The sequence below is a fragment of the Taurulus bubalis genome (assembly GCF_910589615.1).
Source record: "Taurulus bubalis genome assembly, chromosome: 3".
Taxonomy (NCBI): domain Eukaryota; kingdom Metazoa; phylum Chordata; class Actinopteri; order Perciformes; family Cottidae; genus Taurulus; species Taurulus bubalis.
In genome coordinates this window covers 35417964-35440257 of record NC_136591.1, presented here as the reverse complement: position 1 = coordinate 35440257, position 22294 = coordinate 35417964, and the positions used below count along the sequence as shown (strand labels likewise).

General features: G+C 40.0%; 1 protein-coding gene across 1 annotated transcript; it reads right to left on the bottom strand.

Annotated features, from left to right (window-relative positions):
- On the bottom strand, nt 1-22294 carry adisspb (adipose secreted signaling protein b). Its single transcript, XM_079215991.1, has 5 exons — nt 22249-22294; nt 13432-13571; nt 6472-6610; nt 4480-4605; nt 1-2163 (listed from the first exon to the last, which is right to left on the bottom strand). The coding sequence occupies exons 1-5, from the start codon at nt 22265-22267 to the stop codon at nt 2063-2065; spliced, it is 525 nt and encodes a 174-aa protein (XP_079072117.1). The 5' UTR covers nt 22268-22294; the 3' UTR covers nt 1-2062.

The window sequence follows — 22294 nt, the reverse complement described above, 5'->3', positions numbered from 1 at the left end:
TCAAACATACACACATTTTTTATTAATTTTGGACATTAAAAACAAAATCACACACACAGAAGACAGATAAACAAACAGACTGCTACATTCTTGAAACAGTTAAATATTGAGCGTTTCCGTTTTACACAAAGAAAAAAAGAAAAAAGAAGCAGACTTTGACCTATTACTCGCAAGCAAACATCAAATCAACCCATTTAATCTGCACTGCACCGGCTATGGTCGACTATGTAGAGAAATTACACACAGGATCATTTCCTTTAAGGCCGATGTATTCAATAGGGCGTAACGAATGAAATACACATTGATCCACACAGAGGAAATGTCAGGATGTTGCTGCCATGATCACGGCACAAATGTAGATGAAGCAGAGCTGTGAGGCAATTTCAATTCCTTTACAAGAGATCATGCCTCTCAACTCTGATCTGCAGTCGCACCGTGACGAGAGCGCCGGGATAGAGAGCGACAAACACCTGTTAAAGGGATTTAACCCTGAAACACAACACACAGGCAGCTGGCTCACGTGCAAGTCTGGTGGTTACTCGGGATGGGGAGGAGAGAGGACGGGAACACGAAAGGCACTTAGCGTCGCATGTGTGTTCTGAAGGCTTCATGAATTCAAACAAAAGAAACACCTCGATTCTGCTGAAGCAGCTGCAGCTGGTTTTAACAGAGGAAAAACCCACCAAGATAGTTAAATGTACAGTTATTTTTTTTAAATCTGGATTCATTTCATGATTATTTTCTTGATTGGTTGATTTGTAGTTTGATCTGTCCAATAGTGTCTGTCCAACAAGTGTTCAAAGGGACGCATTTAAATGTCCAAAAGAGGTCACATTTGAATAAAAATTGAACATTTGCAACCAGAGAATATTTCTCATTTTGGCTTAAAAAAATAAATTCACTAATTGATTATCAGAAACGCAGCCGATTTATTTCTTTGTCGCGTGACTCCAATTAATGGACTGATTGGACTGAGGCCAAACATAACACGTCAAAGTATTTGCGGCTCAACATTAAAGAAGCTTGGGAGCAGAGATCTAAAGCACAGACACTACACATCAGATGTTGGTGTCAGCTCCTCATGACAAAAGACAAAGTGCATCTTTCTAGAAGCACTATTTTACACAAATGATTCATAATCATGCATCCATCACAGAAAAAAACAACAACAATAGTTCAATGCCATATAGATAGCACACACATTTTGAAGCATTATCCTCTTGTGTTTTTTTTTCACATAAGAAAGCCTCACTTTCCAATTAGTATTGCTGCAAAAGCTTTCCTCACACACACACACACACACAACTGTTGAAATACGTTCACACATGTTTGTTGGGATTTCCTTGAAAATGCAGAGAATGAAAAAGCAGGCAGGGCAGAAGATAGATGGCAGTGTAAGTTTGCCCTCCTTGGATTTTCCCCCTTAAATGTGACCTCACTGCAGCGGCCTTCAGATGGAGTTTTACATGCAGATGTATTACTGCAGTGCCTCCCTGTGGTAGAACAGAGACATTACAGGCACAGCATCGCTAATCAGTTGAACTCTTCTCCCTTGACACATGCAGATATATATTCCTTTCCGATCGATCACTCAGCTACTTAACGGATAAAAGAGCCCTTGTTTACTCCCTCGCCTATAAATTCACGTGGGATTCAGTTTGCACTTCAGGAAAAGAGTGAACTGGAGCACAAGAGAGGGAGAAAAGGGATGCGAGGCTGCACTGAGTGCCGCTGCCCTCTAGTGGTGCAGTCAGGGAAACACAGCTCACCAACTGAACGCATCAGGGGGTCAAAAAGAAGACATGTACAAACTGTCCAGATGCTGTCGATGACGTGAATGTTACAGAAATGTTGTTTTTTTTGCATGTAAAAGTTCTCAGGACACATACATCCATTTCCTCTGAGGTCAAACACTGAACACTGGGGCGCTTTAAATGCTGTGGCACTATCATTCCTGTGCACTCTTCTTTTTCTCCTATTTGGTGTCTGTTTTAATTTGGTTCTATGATGGCAAATGTGTATCCGTGTGTGTGTGTGTGTGTGTGTGTACTGAGCTCCAGCTTTAGTCGAATCCCTGCCAGTCGCTCTGTTCAGAGTCGTACTCCAACTCCACGCCGATGCAGCGCACGCCCTCCAGCAGCATGGGCGTGCCTTGGTGACGATCTGGAGAGGAGGCAGAGACAGAGAGAGGTATTACTTGGTTTTTCCTCAGGTGATTCATTGATTTTATAACTCAACCTCAAAGATAAAAGGTTTTACACAATGCCTTCATAATGACTGAAAAGTTTGTTTTAAACATGTTTGTTTAAATTCCTTAAAACATTACAATTTCTTGACTTCTCTTAAGGCACATTTTAAAAGACGAGATATATATATATATATATATATATATATATATATATATATATATATATATATATATATATATATATATATAAATAAAGAGAGAGAGTTGTGTGAAAAAGTGCATGCCCCCTTCCTGATTTCTTATCTTATAAATAAAAAAAAATATTAAAAAAAATATTATAAAAAATAAAAAAAATCCAAACCTACATGGCCCTGTGTGAAAAAGTTTTGCCCCCCTGTTAAAACATAAATTAACTGTGGTTTATCACATCTTTGGAAAGCTGAGTTAAATGTCTCTAGCCACACCCAGGCCTGATTACTGCCACACCTGTTCTCAATCAAGAAATCACTTAAATAGGACCTGCTTGACAAAGTGAGGCAAAGTGATGCCCCCTTGAAAGCTCTCCAGTCCTTCTTCCAGAGCACTCGACTTAATTTCAAATCTACACTCAGACCAGACATTTGTGCATACATACATACATACATACATGTTGATTTATTTAATGGATTAAGAAAAACACAATGTCTTGATTTCTCCACTGCTCCTTGGATACCACAACAGTTAGCCCAATATCCAGGAAGTGATGTCATCACACCACACTGGACGATGCAGCACCGACATGTTCTATGAGACTCATTGGGCCGCTGGTTTAAACGCGGCTCAGAGTGACAGCAGAGGCGGAGCTTAATCCTTTGAGCTGGTCGCCATCCAGGACTCAATTACACACAGACATCTGGGCAGATGTTCAGGCCACGCTTTGTGAGTAAAGAATAAACACACACCACCAACACATCCACCATTCATCCTTAAGCACACACAAAACACACACACACACACACACACACACACACACAACTATATTTACTCCGGCACTAATGGACACACACAGATGCCCTCTTTCTCCGTCTGCTGACGTCTAATTCTGTCTCACTGACACCGATTTAAGTGGAGAAAATGCAAATTCCTTACAGGCTCTTTTCTGCCTCTCACAGCTCGACGACAGCAGAGACCAGAACTAGAACGTTGCCGTGTAGCAGAGCAGTTTTGTAATTAAAAAAAAAAACCACGAAGGATTTGATATTCCCCTTATTGTACTGAAAAGATCATCAGCACAATGTTTGTTTCTACAGATTTAAAAAAAAATCTAATGTTTTTTATTCTAAATAACATATTCAAACCAAATTGACCTTCCAATTTTTAGGAGCTGTTAGAGATTAACTTGTGATTTAGTGATAAAGTGCAGTTAAAGTGACTCTGACCCAGAGTCACCAGCAGGGGGCAGTAGCACACAAGTAAACACATATTGAAATGACATTTTCTTACTTAAGAGATCAGACAATGAGAGCATTTAGATTGCCCGTCTATGTCTCTCAACTCACAGCGCTAACAGCGCTAACAGTGCTAACAGTGCAACCTCTAGTGAGAGCAGTGCAGAGCGGCAGCCATGAGCTAACCGGTAGGCACACTCATATACACTCACATGCACGCACATGCCTAAAAACGACTAAAAACGACTATGCCAACAAAGCGAGGAGAAGCTCAGATAACACAGAGAAGGAGAGTGACGTCATTCTCTGCTCAGGTTCACGTTACTCAACTACATCTTTACACAGAACATAGTGTTTTGCTGCTACATTAATGTTCAGAATGTGTTACAGCTCCTTTATGATTATTCCCAGATGTTAGAAGTCTGCTGTTGTAAAACTAATGGGCTTCAAAATGCTGACTTAAAAAAAGAAGATACAATTTGTGTGAAAGAAAAATGTATGAGCAGACATTTATAAAGAGGATTAATTGTGAGGTCATTTTTCAAGAAAGAAATTACATTTTCTCATTCCAGCTTTTGGACCAAACAAGTGATTTAAAGACTTTACTTTGGGCTTCAGGAAATAAGGTAATATTTGTCAGATTAACTGATTTGGAAAATAATTGTTAGTTGCAGGTTTACGAAAAAGATAAAATGGGAAGTACAATGAAAAATAGTATTAACTTCTGGTGGTTCCACTCAGGTTTTTATGTGAAACTGTGCATGAAAACCTCACCTGTCCAAAAAGGCATCAAAAGCTCATCTACAAGCCACGGTGCATTGCAAAGAGTATATTATCGCTCATAATAAAGTGAAGTAGCCTCACCCATGACTCTGGCTTGAACTTTGACTTTCACACAGACGTCCTCGTTGGTCTCGCTCAGCAGCAGCACCTCCTCACACAGAACGCCCTCCTGCTGGGCCAGGTACTCACACGTCACCTTCAGACCTCCTGGAAGAAGAAGAAGATCATCATACACACATAACACACTCTTTGTTTATCTCTCTGTGTGAGGCGATGTTTTGAAGAGGAATCAGACTGTTAGACAAACAATTATGTGGTCAAGAGGAACAAGATGATGGAAAAATACATTAATACAGCCAACTGTTGACTTAAGGGTCAGAAAAATACCACACACACTTTAACTCGTGACAATAGTGACTGGCGTGTAGTTACGGCTTTAAGAGGATGCAAAACTTAAGTTAATAAAGTGTCAGTGTTAAATACCCAAAAAGGTAAAAAGTTAAAACCTTCAACCTTTCACCTGTTCTTAACAGCTGTGACATTGTCAAAGACACACACACACACACACACACACACACACACACACACACACACACACACACACACACACACACAGAGAGAGATAAACACCAACTCACACCTGCTGTTAACATCAGCTGACACACACACACACACACACGCACACGCACACGCACAGCATAATAAAAAGGGTGTGATAGAAATGTGAACGTAGAGGTCAGTAACCTGCTTCAGTTACAGGCCTTTAGTTGGCACGACTCCCAGAAACACTAGAGGATCCCCTTTGGTTCAGATGAGCAGGTTCAGTGGTGGTGGGATCCAGTTATGACTCACACACACTCAAAGTAAGCTGTTTTATAGGTGTTTTGGAGTTTTCAGACAAACGCTCGTGTTTGAAAGGGAGTTTTGTGTTCCTGATTCCTCAGAGACGGATTGCTGAGCTAACGCCGTCTCCGCTGTCTGTTCCTGTAATCCTCGGCCATCCATCTGGCCCTCCACCCGGCCCGTAACAATGTCGCTGAGAATTACTTGCAAAGTATTTTCCATCAGGTCTGCCGGCAACAAAGACAGACGCACACTAAACCTCGTCCCCTCCGCTAAATGAATGTTGCATATAGTATGTGGCTCAGGGACGATTATCGTGATATGTGATACTAATATTAAGAAAGCATATGTAAAAGGGGATCTAAGCAATGAATGACATGTAAGAACAAAGATCTGACAGAAAACTTCTCATGATGCAACATATTGGAATAATAATATTGCCGTGCTATTTACGTTTTGGCTTGAGTTAACAGAGGAGGAACAAGACAAGATAAGATCGCACTGCATTCATCTGGAAGGTTTAAAAGGTCAGAAATCGACAGATAAATTAGCTTATTGCAGATATATTGATATCAATATGTCGAGCCGACAGGTGGCAAAAGGTTGCGGTACAGAATTACCAAAGTAGGTTTGAGGTCATTTAGAAACAGTGTCACCGTTACATAGTTTGAACACCAGAGGGCGCTGGCGAGGTTTACATTTTATTTGGTTATTATTAATTATTATTTTGTAGTCACAATTTTGAAAAATGTAAGTAATTAGAGGGATCCTTATCAAAAATGTATTTTAAAATGTGACAGAAATGTTAAATCTGTCTTTAAACGCTGTATCAGTCAGTGGCCTTATCTGCAGATTATTACGGCAATGTTGACGCTTCAACGGTGGTTTACAAGACTGCAAAAGTCCAGACGTCAGAAGCTGTCGTAGCGCCTGCCTTCATGAGCGCTTTGATAGATAAAGCCACAACCAGTTCAACTGGGGCAGAGAAACCAGCAAACTAGGCTCCCAGTCCGTTCACCTCCCACTACAGTGCAGAGTCCAGCGAAGCTGCAATATACAGTTCAGTGTTTGCTCAAAGAATCCGCTTTCACAAAATCAAACTCTGCTAAATGAATGTCGGGTCTTCAGGGCGGCGTGATAAATATTGTGATAAAACTGATAATCACGATATTTTGTGTAAAAACCTCACCGTAGCTTCATTGAGCAACACTGAGATAAGATGAGTCTCACCCTCTGGTGCCGGTGTGATATCAGTGATCCGGAGGTGTGGACTGGGAACCGGTGCCGGACACACGTCCTTCCCCAGAGCCGGGACTTCGGGCAAGGTGAAGACTATTTCATAGCGGTGCTGCGTCTTTAGGAAGCCGACCTGCAGCGAGGGAGAGGGACAGGGATTTGTTGAAAGGGAAAGAGTCAAGGATAGATTGTTATTTTTCTCTCCCTCAAACTTTTGACTAATCCGTCAGCAGCATAGGGAGAGGGAAACAGGCTTTGGGTGACCACACAGTGCATAGTGTAATTATTACAGCGCAATACATACTGGATTAGTGTCTATGAGAAACATGGATAAATCATTATTATAAGCAACACACTGCTGGGCTGAGTTCTCCTTGAGGGAGTCACTACATCATTAGCTATTGCTTTGTTGCTTTGGAGATCTTAATCCTCCTCACCTCTGACAAAGTGGCAATTATAGCCGGACCACCTGGATTTCAATAAACGCCAAATACTTCCACTAATACTAATCCTAATCCCACGTGAATAGCCGTGTCACTAATTCAAGATCTTAATCTCATTCATGGTTACACCTCCTCCAGCAGTTTGGAGGCCGAAGCAGAAACTCCAACATGGACCCGGGACGTCAAATCCAAAAGTCGGCATGGATTTGAACAAGAGGAGTATTTATGATCTTTATGCTCTACGGCAACGCGGAGTTAGAGCTGCAACGGTTAGTCGAATCTATCTAATCGAACTATTTTGATAATTGATTAATCGTCGCCTTGAACTCTAGAAAACTCTGATGAACATTACTGTTTTCTGAAGTGATTCATTGAAAAAGCGATATAAATAATAATAGTTAGTTGAAGGTTCCTTTCCAAAGTACACAAAGTACCCTAAATGGCTACATTTGAAGGGATTTGTAGCCACAACATGGTTTGTTTTTCAACTGATTAGTTCATCAACAGAAAATTAAACAATTGATTAAATGGTTCAATCATTTGTTGAGCAAAAAAACACCAAAACATCATCTTGTTTTAGCTTCTCAAATGCTGTTTTTTTTCTGATTTATATCAATGAACTTTGAATATCCTTGGGTATTGAGGCTGATTGGACAAAACAAGCCATTCAAAGACTTTCCTTTGGATCTGAGACCGAGTGACACACATCTTTATATCTTCTGACATTTTAGATACTGAATATTTGAAAAAAAAATATCGAAAATGAAAACCATCACTCCCAGCGCCTATACAAGATCAATCAATCAGGTTGTCTGTGGATTTTCAGAGTGAAAATAAAATGAAATGAGAAGAAAGAAATGAAAATCAGGTTCCAAATTATTACGCAACACTCGTCTCCTGCGGCTGCTGCTGCATAGAGCACAGTTCACACCTTTTCAATTCACACTAACCCGATTCAATGTAGAAAGGAGGCTGGAAGAAAGTGAGAGACAGACAGGTAGAGAGAGACGTGATGTCGAGGTAGCTGTCGAACATTTAGCAAAGAGAAAAATTCATGAGGGGATCTTCACAGAGGAGTCAAGATAAAAAAAAGAAGGAGAGGCAGCGAGTGAGAGAAGGAGACCGCAGGGAAGAGCATGCAAGAACAGATAAGCCTCAAGCCTTCCAGCTAGAGCAGCAAACTGCAGCTTCAGCCCCACACGAGCAAAGCAGCGGAGCAGAGGCTGCAAACAGCATGAAGGGAGAAGTGGGAGAGGAAAAAACAATCATCATTCTGTGAGCGTGGTCCCACGCATGTCCAGACACTGAGATCTGCCGCTGAATAATTCATTCAATATGAAATTCACGCTGCGAATTTGGACCAAAAAAAAAAAAAGGGGAAGCCGGGAACCAAGACGAAGCATTTGAGTTAAGCAACTTGAAGTCTAGTCGAGGAGGGGCACTGCTGAGCGATGACAGCCACATCTCATTTCCAAAGGTAGTATGTGTAGTAACACTGAGTGGGACTCAGCCAGACACACAAACAACTCATCCTTCACACAGAACAATGGTGCAGTTCTTTACTGAACTCGGGGGGGAAATACCAGACATTTGATGAACTTACATGTCAGTTCATCTCTTTTAAACTCGGGTTTGCAGGTAATAGGATACGATATGATATATATACTGTATTCATCTCCAAGGGGACATTTGGTTCTGGCAGCAGTAAGCAGAGTTACATAAAAGACATTTAAGAAAATGAAATAACAAAAGTGCAAAGTATATAACATGTGTAAATATAGTATGTACAGTGAAAGCTGTGGTTATTGATGTTGATGATTCAATTGACAGGATCTAGCCAGATGTGATTTATTATACAGTCTTATAGCTAGAATATAAGATATTTAAAACACACGAGAGTTCCTGATCAACTTCCATCGTTACTGTGAAGGTCTCCGTCTGGTTTCCCTCAGTGCTCTCGCTGCGTACACGAGCCATCGAGACACACACACTGACTTGGTTAACTTGTTGGCAAGCGGTTGTCTTTGGACACGGACAGAAGTCATGAAGCAGAGTCATCGCCCCTGAGGGCTCGTCGCTACGAGCTTCACCTTTCACACAGTTATTGTCAACGTAAAAACATTGATTATGTGTTGTTGTTTAAAGCAGGATAGCCTCTTCTCTGCAGTGTTTCCTGAGGGCAGCCACACATCTTTGTATTCATCAACCCTCACTGTAATCTGGTTACTCAGTAATATGACTGAAGGTAATGTACACACAAACCTACAGAAATAATGACATCACCCTGTGAAATAGCAAAAACTATCGTAGGAAATCTGCTAAACCAGTGATTTTCAACCACTGTGGGAAAATGTCCAATTTCACTTAATCGGTCCCAAAAAAATATTATTTAGTTGCTGCAAATAATATGCCATTGTTGAGCGTCTGAGCTTGCAATATAGTGGCTGGCCTAGTAAGGAAATTCTCTTCCATGCCAGTAGGCAGCGCAATAATTACATACCATATATGCTGTATTATGCTACAATGTGACATTTTGTAACTTTTTTTGGTTGTTGGTGTGTTTTTTTTTAAATTGTAGAAAATGTGCCGCGGCTCAAAAAAGGTTGAAAACCACTGCGCTAAACCACCTCAAGCCTCAGTCTTGAAAACCACCTGTAGCTGTGCTCGTCTGCATTGATGTGCTGCTCTCTAATACAGTGGTTCTCAACCGTTTTTCTGTGAAATATCTTTTTCAGACCAGCGCAAAGCATTTTGGGTTGAAAAAAATATGTAATACACGGCGGTGTGCCATCAGTGTCTGATTTAATATATAATATATACAATTCAGCTTATGAACTTAGACTTATATTTTGTTGAATATTCACTAAATAACTATTTTTAAAGGATTTTTTTTTTAATGGATGCTCATTTTAAAAATATTTTCATGTAAATGTATTTCACATACCCCTATTTTTGTAACCACTGCTCTAATATACAGCATATTCTAAGAAGAAAAAGAAGAAGCTCATGAACACAATCTGCGAGTTCATAAACATGGCAGTCCTGAGAAACAGCAACAAGGACGCTTGTTTCAGCGAGGGCCGGCCTGCGCCGACTTGCAGACTTTATGAGATTCCAATCACCTAAATCAAAACTTGGATTCATACAGCTGTTATGCATGCCACACTCAAACCCACGCACTCCACCTCTTGGGTCTGTACAAATCCCCCGGCCATTTCCATAGCAACACCAGCCCCTCCGTCCCCCCCTCACCATGAGCAACGCTGACGGCGCTCTACCCACTCGGCAGCGCCTGAAGAGCTTTTGAGGGAACACACACACACACTCTCACACTCACACTCACACTGTGAACGATGAAGGTCGCAGCCAAGTTTGCAGTCCATCTCCACGTGCACACGCAGCTTTTGAACAAAGTCATTTGGCTGTGAATTAGTTTCGGAGAAGGATTAGCCACAGTACAGAACTTTCTTTTGGGAAATAGTAGAAGAAGGAAGGCTAACCTGAATGTTTTTGGTGTCTGTGAAGGCAGATAATAAATCCAAATATAAACGGTGGAACGTGAGGTTTATTCAGCGACAGTAAAAAGAGAGAAAATGAGAACAAAGAACACTGAAGTCTTTCTGTTATCTTCATACAAACAATCATAGGACATAATCGACCTGCAGCCTCTTGAGATGCACTTGATTCTGTGCGCCAGCCACTCAAAGAACAATCCATAAACTTGTTAGATCATGTGCTCGGTCCTCTGACTGCATGCATGTCTTTTCTCAAACCTTTAAATCAGTGCTTTTGAATGTGTATAGTTTCCATCTTAGTATTTAACTCTTTAGTGTCCTCCTGAAACATCTGAACACTGAAGCCACGCCAGCAGCTCCGTGAGCCTCAGCAGCGCTTTGAGCTAATTGCTATCATCCGCAACATGTTTCCTGGTTAGCATGCCGAGGTTTAATAGCTATTATGTTTACCATGGTTACCATCGTAGTTTAGCGTATCAGCATGCTAACATTTGCTAATTAGCCCGGAGGCTGATGGGAAAGTCATACGCTTTGTAGGTATTTGGTTACAAACTTAAATTTTGACCTGATGAGACAAAAAAAAATATTACAATTCAACCTGAGGGGGAAATGAGCATCTGCGCTAAAATTCCTGGTAATTCATTCAATAGTCAATAAGACATTTCACTGACAAATGTCAACCTAATGGAGATTCGACAACCAAAGTCATTAGGATTCATCCTCTTGGGGACCTTGTTGAGATATTTTAATGACATGTTCTGTATAAATCCAGCCAAGTATTCTTAATGTTTCTACCTACATTTTCACTACTAATAATGGTGCAATGGTGAGTGTGTATTCCCAGCAATTCTAATTTAAGGAGAAAAAGCCACGAAGAACTGCTGCTCGGACAATGTAGGATTAAAGAGCTGTGAAAAAAAAAATAAAAAAACAGCAACCTCCCAGAAATAAACGAGCTCCTGTAAGCAGTGAGAAGGAGCCGGTTTCTTCTATGCAACGCTTCGTTAGCGTCGCGATCATCAACAGCTTTAATGTTAACGAGGTCCGCACAGCTGAGACAACTTATTAGTCACTGATCTTCACATTTAATACACAGAAGTCCAGTTTTCCACGGCTCCTGCAGTGGTTTGCAGCTCCTGTTGTCGTTGCTTGGCTCCTGAGTTGAGCTCCCCTCGGGTTAAGAGCCGACAGCAGAGAACGGACGAGGAGTCTGATATCATTGTTCTGCCGTTATAGCCGACAGAGAAGATTAACGGCGACGAGAAGAGACTTCAATCGCCTCCTGGATGTTTCACTGCCCCACTGGATCAAAGTCACGTCTCATGTTATATCCACCACTTCAAACACATCAGCTCGGGGGATCGAGCCCCTAATCAGGACCGAGTACAAGACGTTCAGGGCCAGTGGGCTTTACGAGGAGGTTTTTTCAGGGAAAACTTAACTAATTTAATATCTGCTTCAAAAATAATGGTAGCACTATAATAACTACACACCAGCGTTAGTAAAGCATGAGTAAACACTTCATTCATCATTTATAAAGCATTATTCCAACATGAACACTATATATATATATATATATATATATATATATATATATATATATATATATATATATATATATATATATATATATAGTGTGTTTATTTGTATCTGTAAATTGTAAGGCACTACTACGACAACAAATTTCCCCTTGGGGATTAATAAAGTATATATATCTATCTATCTATCTATTAGTATGCAATTCATAAACACAGTTATACATGTTTTATTCTTGATTAATAAGCTTGACTATTATGCGTTTCATGATTGAATTTTCATACTTTATAAATGATGGATTCCCCATTTGTAAATGAAGTAATATATATTGCAAACCAATTATTAAGGACTTATAGATGATGCACTAATGGTTAACATGTACTTTATAAACGTGTTTTAATACTGCAACTCATGATTAATTCAGGTAGTTACTGTAATTACTTTGTTTCCAATAAATCTGTTTCCATCTTTCGTACTGGAGTTTTTTTTAGTTTGGCCTGGCTTTTTATTTCTATCCATTCATCTGCAGATGAAATGATGAAGGATCTTGTGCCTGTAGTATAAACCTCTACAACCCTGAAGCGGTTGAGTCCCAGTCTCCACCTCACCGGCTCCTGTTTGCTGCCATGTTACACGGCATCAGGTGTTTTTAACGGCATCCTATTATTGTGAATCTGAGCCACAAAGATATCATAACCCTGGCAGAGACATTAACTGGGACTTGGATTAAGTGATGTGTCGTACATGGTGTCCATGAAGCAGATGGGGACTGAATAATATCCGGAGGCTGTGCAGAAGACGAGGGAGCTTGTGATGATGCCAGCTGATAACTGAGCTCGGTAGAAAGGAGGATAATTATATAATTACGATAAACACTTTGGAAATTAAATTGATTTATGCCAGGTCGAGAGATTGCAAGGAGAGCACTGTTGGAAAAATAATGATTTCAACTGGAATGTGACCTTACAAATCACAGGATGTTTGACTTTTATGGTCTGAAGGTCTTGCTGGGAGGGAAGACACCAGGAAGTCCAATTACTGATGAGCATTCTCCTCCAATCACGTCTAAGAGAGGAGAACTCATCTACTTATCTGGAGTCACCGCTCAAAGACAATGATGCCTGTTTCTGGGGAAGATAAGAAACCGGTTTGGGCCGGTTCGGACCTTCACCATCACCTCCTGTTACTGTCTAGGACAGAGATGATCTTTGACTTGTGCGTGATTTCAACTCTGCTCCTTCTTTGCAAGAATAAATTACCCGATTGATGATTTTACACTTTTTCTAACAAGCACACACATTTCTGGCTTTACTTTGAAGTAAAAACCACGGCTTTACAAATAGAGTACCCTCTCATCTAAATGTTCACATACATGTAAACCTGGAATCTGAGAAAAAAACTCAATAAAAGAAAGCAAATCAAAAACATGTGAAGAGGCCATCAGCTGGGTCAAAACTCACCTTAACCATAAAGTTGCCGTCGTCCTCGGGAGTCACCATGACGACGGAGTCGTGCAGCTTCTCGTCGAAGTGAACGTGCGATGGGGGTCCGGCGGCGGGCGGTTCCTCTGAGAAGCGCACGCCTCCTGCCTTTGCGCAACCTGAGGGAGAAAGAAGAGGTCGCACATGAACAAATGACCTCACACGGGATCCTTTGGAAAAAAAAAAAAGAAGGGAGAACCGACGCGTGGAACCGACGGTCGCCTTCTTTCAGGGACTTAAAGGAGGAACCGAACAGCGCTTTGCAGAGGCAGTCACTCACACCTGCCACGGTGGTCTGACTGCTCAGGTAGCTGCACATTTAGTCTGTCGTTCATTGTTGGCAGGATTGAAGGAGGGAGGAAGGGAAGAGAGAGATCGAAAGGCAAAGTAACAGTTGAAGGAGAGAAGAAAAGAGAAATGGACGTTGACAAGAGTAGAGGACTTGGAGTGTAAAATGGTAGAAATCTAGCACTTTTATTGGCTGCAGTTATAACCAGTAAAAGAGTCAGTTGGTCACTGAGAAGGTTTAGTAATCAAGTGATACTCTCCCTGCATGGCATCCTTTTGGGTCCTACTTCAGCAGATCAGAGTCTTGGTATCATAGGGGTGAGGGACCAATATACAGTTCTGTTCTGGTAATATTGCCCCTTTCTTTTTAAACAATTGACCCATTATGTCATCCCCTGCTGATATAATGAACTCCACCCTCATTGACCACAACTGCTTTGAGGTTTTTGTGGATGAATGGATGAATGCAGGACACTGGCAGCTTCAATAGAGTTTGAACCTTAGAAATAAACAAAAAAAAAGCATAGCCTTTTATGTCAATCATTTTCTATGATGGACTTAAATTGCTAGCAAATACAATGTGCCATCAAACTTCCCTTTTCAATGAAACGACATTACCGAGTCCTCTACGCCGGTCTCCACGGGGTTTAAATAAAGAAGCTAAAGAAGTTTAGGCTTACAAGCTGAACATATTATTTCCCTTTAGGTTTGAGTGTTCTTCGGAGACACACTGATAGTTATTGTTCTCCTGCCCAGGAATTCGCTCCCAGTGTGAGAGATATAAACCTCCTCCTCCCAAAAACAATAAGTCTCTTTGACAACAAACAATTTGTCTGAATTTCTGCACAAAGGCCTCTGGGTCCGATTATAAAGCATCACTTTCTCAGTTTTTTGGGAGTCATCCATCACTTAAACGCCATCTATTTCCCAAATAAACAAAAAAAGGGCTGTTGCAGTGTGTGTATGTGTGTGTGTGTGTGTGTGTGTGTGTGTGTGTGTGTGTGTGTGTGTGTGTGTGTGTGTGTGTGTGTGTGTGTGTGTGAATATAACTCTTTTTGCTTTGGAAATAGTGCTGCACACATCTTAAAACAGCATATGGAACAACACAGTGCAGTGTAAACGAGATATGTATAATATTGCACATGCTCTAAGAGAAAAAAATCTATAAATACAAAAGGCGTTAAAATCATAAAAGCCATAAACCCATAATAATACTACTCACTTGGCAGAGCTACGAGTGTGAGACATGTGTTGACCCAATTTCTTGAACCCATAATCTCGTAAACCTTTGATTTGTAAGTGTTCATTTTAAAGTAAAGTTGATGTGTGTGTGAGAGAGAAAGAGCAAGACCTTCAGCCTTGTACGTTTGACTAGAAGAAGATTATAGAGGAAGATATTAAGCATAATCTGTTGTATTTTTTGTATGCGATACTTGCCTTCAGGCGTGATATTGATGGTAATCATTTCTAAACCGGTTCTGGAACGCCAGTGTGGACGGGGATTGTTTTCATAATAAAACCCTGCTTTCAAACAAAAACATATTAGCGTTGATGAAGCCTCAAACACACACACACACGCACACGCACGCACACACACACACACGCGCACACACACGCACGCTCGCTCTCGGCATCGCATTTCTTTTTGCCGGCCTTCCAACAATTATTCTCGATTTATTCAAAAACTTCAAAAAGGTGCTCCAATCAGCAACATGGCCGCCCTGCCTGAGCTTTGTTTTGTCGCCAACATTGCTGATTGCCAACAGAGCATAGACACGTGTATCTTGTTCCTAAAAATAAAAATGCACTTCTCTCAGAGTTAAAACAAACAAACGAAGCATTTTCACCATAATGCTGAACAGGTATCTGGATTCAACATTAACTCAGTCAGCTTAATAATTGAACTATCTTTATTAAAAAAGCTAGATGTTGGTTATTTAATACTGCCATTAAAACCAGACTGGTGCACAGCAGATCATTTTCTCATTTAAAGACAGAGAGATGACTGGATTATCAAGTTATTATGATACACTAAAACTAGTTTAAGACAAAATGGAAGTTATTATTATGTCACATTTACAAATGTACACCGATGATGAACAATAATTGCATTAGCCAAAACATTGGACAAATGCAATTTTGGACAAATGCAATTTTGGACAAAAGCAATTTTGGTTATTTTACATGAGTCTTTTGTTTGGTATTTTTTGTGGGCGGGACTTCGTTGGAAAAGGTTGATGACACAGACGTCCATGCACCAATCGTGATTTACAAACATTGGAAACAAAATCCTATGATTGTTGCTCATCTTGCCGGATTGCTGTCAATCAAATCTGATGAAACCACCACACCCACACAGTATATGCAAATATTATCTTGATTGTTACTTATTCAGTCATATATATTTTTGAATCAAAGTTTTCAGGGACAAGTTTTATTGCCAACCTGACAGTTGGGGGATTTTATTCTGTAACGGCTTTTTCCATTAAAAGCAATACATTTCAAGCCTCTCCTTATCCTTCATATCGGAACCACACATACTCTTTTGAACTTTAAATCAAACAATATTTTTGTCAAAAGAGGATAATTTGACTTTCTCTACAAAGCCCAAATAAGTCTAGATGAAATCGGTGCAATCTGTATTAAATATGACGATAACAGAGCCTGATAATATTGTAACATTTATCTTGAAGATTAAACCGAAAGCAACATAATTAATGTGCTTTACCAAAACAACAAACAGCACACAAAGCTTTAATATAATTACATATCGCTGGAACAATCCTGGCTTACTCTGCTCAGAAGATCTCCAGGGATTCAAACCGGCTCATATTATTTTATAGTTGATAATACCTTTCAAATGCTTTTGTGTTAATACTGAAGAGCCACTTAAGTAGTCTACTGTGTATAATTGCACCAATGATTTTAAATTAAACTCATATGCTGAATTATGTCTTTGCATTACATGAAGCACAGGCCATTACTGCCCCGCTGCCATTAAACTTTCATAAAGATTCATATGAGAGAAACGGAATCTATGCTATCAGCAATTTGGGTCACAATAATGAGTTCAGGAGTTACATAATGTTCCATATGTGCAGAATGGTGTGTGCGTGTGTTAGAATGTTGTTTAATGTGTAAAGCTGTACCTACAAGAGATAGTGCAGTCTGCACAACACCCTGCAATATTAACAATATCCCGTGGTGGAAGTTCTGATTAAAGATATGCAAGTGCAATATTACAAGTCTACCTGAATCCAGATAAAAGGGGAACAAGATTGTCAGTTAATATCTAAAAATGTGTTTTCTTTATGACAATATGCCTTCTATTCATATGTTATAAGTAATCTATTATGAATGGATCTTTTAGAGAGTATATACAACTCAAGCAGTTCAGCACAACATGTAGTATTATAGGGTTTGGATTTACCATTTAATTTTTAAGAACATTGGAACATTTTATCACCTGGGGACTGTTTAAAGACTGAGGTTATCCCCAAATGCATTCATGATGATTGTCAATTTGAACTCTTTGAGGTTTTCAACTGTTGGCTTTCACATTTTCTCAGATCAAGTTCTATAGCAACGATCATTTTTTAAATATTAGACAATCTTTCCAACAGCTCAAAGTTAAGTATGAGACACTGTGCGTATTACAGTTACACTCCAGCTCTCTTGCTACATTCAGAAACATCAGATCTAATGCAGACCCTATGCAAATGGAAGTATACATGTTCCTCCTAAAGAATTAAGACTCTTCTGATGACTGAATCAAGAGACCAAGACTTAAGCTGCGAGTTCACCGTCACACCATAAGGTCACCACTCCGGCAATAAGAACCTTTTTGCATTAACCCTAGAAGTGCACACAAAGGGCTCCATAACTGTAATTACTTTCACACGCTCGGCTTAATGATGGTGGGCTTTCATACCGAATGCCAGCAGTTAGACCTGAGAGAGGATATGGCTTTCATTTATAATGAGTCAAACCGAACGTCCTCTCTGAACTAGTGAGGTGAAACCATCAGGGGCATGGATGTAAGACTCTCAATTCAGTACATTTACAGACCAATCATACATGCCTCAAAACATCCCACAGTCAGCCCTTCAGTGCAGCTACACCCACCAACAGCTCGGCTGGTCTGCTGACTTGTGATAACTCTCTAATTTTAATTCTCTAAATCTAATACCATAACACAATAAAGCTCATGTATCTGTACTGAACTGTTATTTTATTGAGGATACACTTACATTTAATGTTATCTGAATGTAATGTATATCGTCATAGGTTTCTGAGCCACTTTGTTTTCTATGCAGATGTTACCACTCCATCAGAATATAATTACCCTGTTTATGGATATTCCCTTTATAATGGCTTATTGTGTCTTTTTTATTATCATTGGTACAGAAGGAGCCACTGATTGTGGATTATGTAACAACAGTACTTGCCTTTTTATGTGCACAAAAATCAAAAGAACCAGATATTTCCAAACACCATGATGCTCATATTTCATATTGACAATAAAAATGTGAGTTTTGCGCTAATCCAAGTCCTAGAAGTGCAGCTGTCAATCACCAGAATCCAGTAATATAGCATTGTTCATCAAGGTGGCAATTGATGACTGTACAATGTTAATGTACTACTGCATTATGTTTGAGCGACCAACTTTGGCACCTGAAACTAGGGCAGAGCAATCATTCAATATGATAATGTATCATCTTTTAATGGTTTCGTATCCTGATGAAATGATATATCGAGATCCACAATGATGTTGTCTAAATTGATACAAACAAGCACATACTGATTCAAATTTCTCTGATATCTGAAATATTTTTTAGAGAATAGTTGAAGATTGCGGTTTTATTTGTACCATCCATCCATTTTCATCCGCTTATCCGGGTTCTGGTCGCAGAGGCAGCAGCTTCAGCAGGTTTACCCAGACTTCCCTCTCACCCTCAACCTTTTCCAGCTCATTCTGGGGGATCCCGAGGCGTTCAGGCCAGCTGGGAGATATAATCCCTCCAGCGTGTTCTGGGTCTTCCCCGGGGTCTCCTCCCAGTTGGGCGTGCCCGGAAAACCTCCAGTGGGAGTCGCCCAGGAGCCCGAACCACCTCAGCTGACTCCTTTCGACATCAACTCGGTCGCGGCGTTTCAGACTTTATATTAAAGTTTTGTCTTAATCTGATTACTCAGATTGCATATTACTCAATATTTGTGCATGCATGTAAACAGTCAGCGTGGCAAGAAATGTTTATTTCTTTCTCTAGAATTTTACTAGAAATTGTTATTTTAATGTTGCACTAAAGTTCTTAATTAAATGAGTAAATACTCATTACTTTGAATCTTTTCAAGTAGGGTTTCCCATGTGTGTATAACATACAGACTATTTATTTATTGAATTACCAGAAACATGCTATATTGTGACATTTATTGTTATTGAGATATTAAATGACCTATATGGGGATAGATTCCCTCAACAGGCCAACAAGTAATTTAACTGCACAGTGTTCATACGCTGTGTAACGTGTCCAATATCACCGACAGGTCTCCTCTCTATTGTCACCACTACGGTTATTAACTTATCAGGCAGCTGGCGGCAACCTTGTTTGCACTGGAAAAACACATCACTTTAATGTTTACTCCTTCAGCTCTTTTTACCCTTTATTTTCATCCTAACAAATATTTGCATGTTAAGTATTTGCACCTATGCAAACAGCCTCAAAGCAGTAGAGCTTTGAGGCAAGCCCCTATGTCAGGCTCATTATCACAATACTGAGAGCTGTTGCCTTCATAGATGGGTCGGATAATCTCAGACAGCGCCAGAGCAGAGAGACAGACACACACACACACACACACACGCACACACACACATGCAACCCCACTGAACTGGCTTATTTCAGATTAATCTCCATCTACTTCTGTCCTTCCACTAATCTGTCTGTCAGTATATCTGCCTCTGCTCTGCTGGATATTACAGGGCTCTGCGATCACATCAGCCCTCTTCCCTGAACTCTTTCTCTTTTACCAAGATGTCAGTATACGCTCCAAACAAAACCAAAATCTGTACAGGAAAAGTGGCAGGTTTATAGGACAACAAGGACAACAAGGACAAAGTTTCCTTCCTGTTTCGATAACTTTGAGTCATCTGTCCTCCCATCGCAAGCACATCCATCTGATGAAAACATTAATAAATATACACACATGGGACTCGAGCGTTTGCAAAAGACAAATTAAATTATGTTTTAAGTGCACTGCCTGCCAGCCTCATGGTTAGATTGAACAAATCCATCTTTGTCTACATCTCTCCGTTTGCATCTCTTCTCCTTGCCACTGCTCCCACAGAGCCTTGGATTTCTTTGTCAGTATTTTTCAAAAGAAACACAAATATATGTTTGTGACGGCACCCGAACAGTGTAGTCGGCTCGAACAACATACAAAATACATGATTACAAAATGAGTTTTTAAGGAGACCGTGTTAAATTCATGAAGCTTTATGTGCACAGGACTAGTCAAGTGATTAGTGATAATTGTGAAGGTCTTCTGTGATCCTAATAGCTTGCAAATCTGCCATGTCTATAATTTAGTTTCCACTGCAAACTACCATATTTTGCAAAACAAATGCGTCTTATGATAATACTCTTCCAGTGGGAATCGGCATTTCTTTGACTTTTTTCTTTGCAAGATGTCTTTGTGGATATAATTACTGTATCCACAAAGACATCTTGCAAAGAAAAAGTTGTTATTATCATATTATTAGTTTGTATTATAATAAATACAAATACGCTGATATAATTTAATAATATTAAGTATACATATTACATACGCTAATTCAGTTTTTAGCAAAGCGGATGTTACGCAGAGCTGTGACATCATATTTGGGGTAATGTGCCAGTAAATTCAAGTAAAATGCAGACTTTGATTCACATGAGGCCTCCTGGTAATATTAGTGTGCAGATAGAGCTTAAGACGAGGGAATCACAACTTTTTTTTTCAAACAGGGTCGGATTTAATAATCTGGACACACCTTCTGGCCGACTGCACCTCCGTCAGACAAAGTCGTACAGAAATGCTCCAAAAAGCTAAATTTTTCCTGCTCCAACAGTAATGACTTTCAACTAATCCACTAAGGAGAGGATTTTAGAAAGCTAAGAACATTAGCATTACTAAATAACTACATTAGTGGTTAATGGTTCTTCAGGAACTGGCTGTTGTTAAAGTGTTTGAAGGAAAAAAGACTAAACCATAAAAGCGGCAGAGCTCTTATTTATGAAAACACATTTATGTCCCCAAAGGGAGCCACACTTTCCCACCTCTCTCCGTAAACAACAAACACTCTTCCTGTGACATTTCAGTCCACCCCAGACACGGGAAAAAATACATACAGGAAGTCAATAGACAGGCTCCCTTTGCGTCGCCATTCAGTCAGTGACCTTCTCAAAAGAGAACAAAAGGCCTGCCGAGTGGTGCTTGAAGACCACAAATACCCACACGCCACTGGGGAGGAGATGAAGCCCATTCATGGAGGCAATAGATACTCCATGAGTCAGTTACAGCTCTTTACCAGGTCTTGTTCTCTTCCAGTGGTTTTAATTGACCTCTTTCCTGCTTTTGAGGAAATGAATTTGCTTGCCTTGACAAAAATCTGTCGCAAAGCTGCTGACACAGACTCGCCAGTATCGACACGCCCTTTTCCCAAGAAACCCAGCAGCAACAACAAATTGATTGTGAATTTAAATCCAATCGATTATACTTCACACGGCCCCCCCAGGATGTCTTACAGGTGAAAAGGTCAATGTGTGTATCTCAATCACAGTATATTAATTCTGTCATCCTGTTTATTTGTTTGTTTGTTTGTTTATTTGCAGCCCTTCTAAGAAATGTAAAAATCCAGGGGAAAGATTACCGGAAGTTTAATTTGCCTACAGCAGATTATAGGATACACAAGCATCATGATAGTAAAAGAGATTATATGGACAAGAAGTTGCATCCTGTGCACTTCAATGTCGCTTTGAGCCATCTGCGATTTCCCATTCTGCACCTCCATTTTATATTTTAAAGAATATTCTTTAAAAAATGTAAATGAGGATATTCGGATCCACTTTTAAATAAATAAATCAGAGATGGAACAATAAAATGGAGACGAGAGATTCTGAATTATGCCTCTAGGAAACCTGTATTAGTAAAAGTAGTGTGTCTCCCTTAATTCCCCTAAGATGAATTCATGCAATTAATTATGCAGCTTGTTGCCACACAATTGATTGAAACAACAGCAACATGAGACTTGATCCTGGTCTGCTTACATTTTAGATATCCACACATGCCTGTCCCGTTTACCTCAAAGCTTCATCTACAATTTAAAATGTTTTCCACAGCTTATCCACCCAAAAAGTTGTAGAAAAACATGTTGTGCTCCTGAAAGACTCGGGAGGAGAAGTGCCTCATCATGTGAAATGTTTGTGCACACAACAGTTATTACAACAGGCAATGAAAGCAATAATAGAAACTCACTCTTCTTTGCAGCAGCCATGTCACAGGAATTGGTCCAGTACCGACA